This window comes from Chiloscyllium plagiosum, chromosome 10 (assembly GCF_004010195.1).
Source record: "Chiloscyllium plagiosum isolate BGI_BamShark_2017 chromosome 10, ASM401019v2, whole genome shotgun sequence".
In the NCBI taxonomy this organism is placed as follows: Eukaryota; Metazoa; Chordata; class Chondrichthyes; order Orectolobiformes; family Hemiscylliidae; genus Chiloscyllium; species Chiloscyllium plagiosum.
Genome location: NC_057719.1, coordinates 47902052 through 47906957, shown reverse-complemented (window position 1 = coordinate 47906957; position 4906 = coordinate 47902052). Strand labels below are relative to the sequence as shown.

The 4906-nt window shown below is 39.5% G+C and overlaps 1 protein-coding gene across 2 annotated transcripts in view; it reads left to right on the top strand.

Annotated features, from left to right (window-relative positions):
- Window positions 1–658: 658 nt before the first annotated feature.
- The window catches only part of atg14 (autophagy related 14), a 27032-nt gene continuing 22784 nt past the window's right edge, over window positions 659–4906 (top strand). Inside the window, exons 1-3 of one of the 2 annotated variants that reach the window (XM_043697716.1) lie at window positions 659–917; window positions 3889–3951; window positions 4122–4164. In XM_043697716.1, the coding sequence (XP_043553651.1) occupies window positions 700–917; window positions 3889–3951; window positions 4122–4164 (324 nt within the window). In that variant the 5' untranslated portion in view covers window positions 659–699. The remainder of the gene's footprint in view (window positions 918–3888; window positions 3952–4121; window positions 4165–4906) is intronic. The other variant, XM_043697717.1, reaches the window with a different exon arrangement.

Genomic DNA, 4906 nt, shown 5'->3' with positions numbered 1-4906 from the left:
CTTATAGAGTCATAGACATAAACGGCATGGAAACAGACCCTTCGGTCCAACCCGTCCATGCCGACCAGATATCCCAACCCAATCTAGTCCCACCTACCAACACCTGGTCCATATCCCTCCAAACCCTTCCTATTCATATACCCATCCAAATGCCTTTTAATCTTTTCCCCTTTCACCCTAAACCTATGCCCTCTAGTTCTAGACCCCCGGGGGAAAAGACTTTGTCTATTTATCCTATTCATGCCCCTCATAATTTTGTAAACCTCTATAACTTGTGTATTAAGAACAGTGCATCACCTTAAAATTTAATCTTTTGAGGTGTTCATCCCTACAGCATGTTTTGATTTTTCAAATTCAAGTTCCGTAGCATCTAATTTTAAAATTGGTGTGTCACTGGTTTAAATCCAGTAAACTCTGAATTCCAAAAAGTTGGCAATGACCCACTGTTAATCAGCGAGTGCTGGTGATGGGGCGGCAGAAGAAAAAATAGAAATTTATATCCCATGGTAAAGAAGCGTAAGCCCTACCTTTCAAAATCTACAGTTCAGTACATGCAAGGCTGTGATGTTCCCGATGGGCGGGGCTTAGCTCCCACCTGCCAATCGCCTTATCCCGGGTGTGAGTCACCTGATCAACAAACGTCTCCCATAATACACCCGGGTTAAACAAAACCACCTGACAAGGCCGCGCGCTCTTAATATGGCGTCTCCCACGGAGCGGAGTAAGATAACACGAGCCGGGCCCGGGCAGACACGCGACCAACTGCTGCCGCTGCTCGATTCGGTGGACGATGCCGAGGGCCTCTACGTGGCTGTGGAGCGCTGCCCACTCTGCAACACCGCCAGAAGGCGCCTTACCTGCGCTAAATGCATCTTGGCCGGAGAATTCGTTTACTTCGATAGTAGGAACTCGGAGAGGTATTGTTTACCAGCATTGAAACTAACATGAGCGGGCACACCACCCTAACTTCTGTGCAAAGATTTCAAATCAGCCCGGAAGGCAATATAAAGACAAAATATGAAGTCACTCAGGCCATCTCGGTTGGGGAAATGCTTAAAGATGTGTTAAACAAATGCTCCATAAAATAGTTATTGACGCGTTATCTGTTGGGCTGTAGCTGTGGGAAAGTATGGTTCATCACTTTACTTACCACCCTTTTTCCGTCAGCAGTCTAACAGGCGAAAGATTACGATTTGGGTATTGTGAAATGCGTCGATGTTTAAAATTGTATAGGCCTCTAATGGGCATCACTATCTGTTTCTAGGTTCTCGTGGAAGGGGAAAAGACTGTGAATATGTAAATTTCGTTATTTGTTTTACTATTCTTCAAATTTGAATACAAACTGAAATCGCCATGAGATTGTAGAGCTAAATTGTTAGAAATAGAAGCACGCAAAAAACCGCTGCCTCGTTAGTACACAAGGAAAAGATGGATCACGACCGACCACTCGCCGCTATGTTTTGACAGAGTTAAACTGAGCATGTTACTTTTTGAGATTACACCTTAGTATCTTGTTGAAAACATAGATTACTTAACCCTTTATATTTTGTTTACACCGGTTATTCAGGGTTGTTGCAGCATTTATAAAGGATTGCATGTTGCAAATAATGTAATAGGAGAAAGTGAGGACTGCAGATGCTGGAGATCAGAGCTGAAAATGCGTTGCTGGAAAAGCGCAGCAGGTCAGGCAGCAATCAAGGAGCAGGAGAATCGACATTTCGGGCATAAGCTCTTCTCTGAAGAAGGGCTCATGTCCGAAACGTCGATTCTCCTGCTCCTTGGATGCTGCCTGACCTGCTGCGCTTTTCCGGCAAATGTAATGTTGAGCTCAAAAAATAATTTCACTTCGTCTTGCATTTAGTCATTTATTTGGTCTCGAGCGTACTCTGCAGCACTAATCCACAATTCAAAAGGCAATTGTTACATAGGCAAATGGTGATCACTATTTTTCTTTGCAACCCCCAAACGGGTTCAATGTAAGCTGTAAGCAATTTGTAATTTCTGAAAGATCAGTGAAAGTCTGTTTAGACTATATAAATTTCCTTTAAAAGACTCCTTGCAAACAACAAAAAATACTACTTTTAATAGCAATGTTCATTTTGCACATAATTTCAGTTACTTACAAAACTGATAAATGGACAAAGAACCACAGATGTATCAAACATCTTGTTTATATTTGTGATGCCTTATCCATCATGATATAGTCTTGAATACCAAAGTAAAGTGCTTCAGATATTGGAAATTTAAGTAAAAGCAGTACATACTACAATTAGTATGCAGGTGTGGCAGCATTTATGAGGAATGATAAGTGAGTTAATATTTCTGGTCTGTGACCCATTGTCAGAAGTAAACAAAAAGCTAGAAATGGGATAGTCTTTTGAGCAATTGAGAAAGAAGTAAAGATTGTCATAAGTCCAAAAAGGAAAGCCAGATGACAGGGTGGAGGTCAAGAGACATTAATGACCAGAGAATTTATGGTCAAAAATAGACCATAGAGTACAATCTTAGCAACACAGTGTGCCAGTTGGCCACAAAATTTAAAATGTTCAGTCACATGTAGGGTAAAACACAATAGACACTTCATGTTCCACCTTGAGCTATGCAATATGGTGGTGAGGTGATAAGCTAGAGAAAACCAACAGTTTGTTGATATAGCTTCGATATCATGAAATGGCCTAAGGCACTTCACAAACCTAGGTGAAATGAAAAAGATGGTCTTGAGTGTTTTTATGTGATCCCTTTAAACAATTCAGATTGTTCGAGGAGATCACAAATGGACTCATTTATGTGATAGGATATCTGTCCCTTGTGCAGAAAAAGCATTTCCATTTCTCTTAAAGAAGTGCAGTCAGTTCTACAATAGCTGATGAGCCTTTCACTGCAGAAAGAAGAGTTCTCTAACTTTAAATCTAATTGTGCCCTTGCACAACTTTGGTTCTCCCCAACCTTGCCAATTATTTCAACTAGAGAATGGTAGAGTTCCTTCATTACTCTAGAATTGTTGTTTAAATTGCAGTTCATTTCGCACTATTACAAAATATATAGACCTATCTCTCTGGCCATCTGAATGACTGACTGAGATTTAACATATATCCATATGCCTTGAAATCTCCAAACCTATTGTCAATGATACTCTAAAGGGCAAAAGATAACTGCATGCTGTGTAGTATACTGAGAGCTCCATTTTGCTCTGAACATTTGGACGTATTGTAAAACATTACTTAAATCTGAATGTGTAATTGTGATCTGACTTTTATAAGAGGCTGAAATATACAGCCAGGATGAATTATTGGAGAAAGTGAGGACTGTAGATGCTGGAGATCAGAGTCGAAGACTTTGGTGCTGGAAAAGCACAGCTGGTCAGACAGCATTTGAGGAGCAGGAAAGTCGACGTTTCGGGCATAAGCTCTTCATCAGGAATGAGATGGGCGTATACCCAGAACATTGACTCTTGGTCTTTGGATGCTGTCTGACTGGCTGAGCTTTTCCAGCACCCCGCTCTTCCAGTCAAGGATGAATTTTTGGCAGGGTTATCTGTCCAGGAGTAGTTAGGTCTACAATAGTTCCAATAGTAATTATCATGAAATATATTGTTTATAATTCACGTGACAAATTAACTGATTCATTTAGTATTTGTTTCCATTATATTTTGGAAAAGGTTCAATCAAATTTCCAAATTTAGTATAACCTTTTGTGTGTAATAACAACTTCTTGGTTAAATTGACCTAAAATGTTGACCAAAATTAAATGAGTATCCTGAAAATGTGCTGTGGAAGGGTTTTGGATTGTCTTTAAAAATAAACATTTTGTACGCTGTGCACTAAATCAGCAATTGCATTGGCTGCTCAAAAATACAAGAATTGAAATCTGACATTTGATTTCTCTCAGGTATGTTGACAAGATGGAACGGTTAAAACACTTGAGGAATGAGAAGGAAAAATATCAGCAACAGTAAGAATTAATGTTCTAATTTTATGCATAATTTACTTGAATATGTGGCTGTAATTTTGCAAGGATCATTTAGGTTGAACATTTGAGCAAAAATGCATTTGGTGTGATAATGCTTTTTGTGTACTTCTGCATAATCAATTATGCTCTCAGTTCTGTTTATTGTTTTGCAGAGTTATAAAAGCTATTGAAGGCAAGTGGAAATCTGATCAGCTGGTGAGTTTTTGTATGTCTTTTTAGTACATAGTAACAACTGCATTGTTTAATGTGTGTATTTATTCAGATTACTGGATCAGTGTTCGTATCCACCTCTAAAATCAAAAGGATTTCGATGTGCAGGAACAGCACCTCAGATTTAGCAACCTCTGGACCAAACCTGTACCGGATTTTGAGTATTATCAATTTTTGAGTTGGGCGGTCAGATCAAGCTTGCTGGGTTAGTGTCCTTTGGAGTATGTGCTAGAGGAGTGTGTGAGGCCAGTAACTAGTTTGGAACCACACTGCACCAATGGGGTACCTAGCTGAATTGATTTCTTTGATTTCACTCTTCAGTTGATGTATGGAAGTTATAAAAGTGTCTTGTTTTTGGACAGCTGGATTTGAAGCGGTTTTTATTATTCAGGCATGCTATTATACCTTGAAATTTTAATGGAGAGAACCCCATACTTAAAAAAAGATGGTATCTTGTTGAAGGTGGAACTATTGAAAGTAAACACAGGAAGTGAATCTCTCTTTTTTTTCTTGGAAATGAACATTGTCGAGCATCTACATGTGTGAATTCTTTGTCTTTTGTCAGCCTGATGCTGGATGTTACCAATGTTGTGATTCAGATGGCATAGATTGCTTAATTAGGAGAGGTACTAAGAATGCAACTAAATGCTGATGATTCACTTCTGAGCAACGAGATGGGAAGGAGGCCATTCGTTGAGAAGAGGACACTGCAGCAGTATATCCTGAG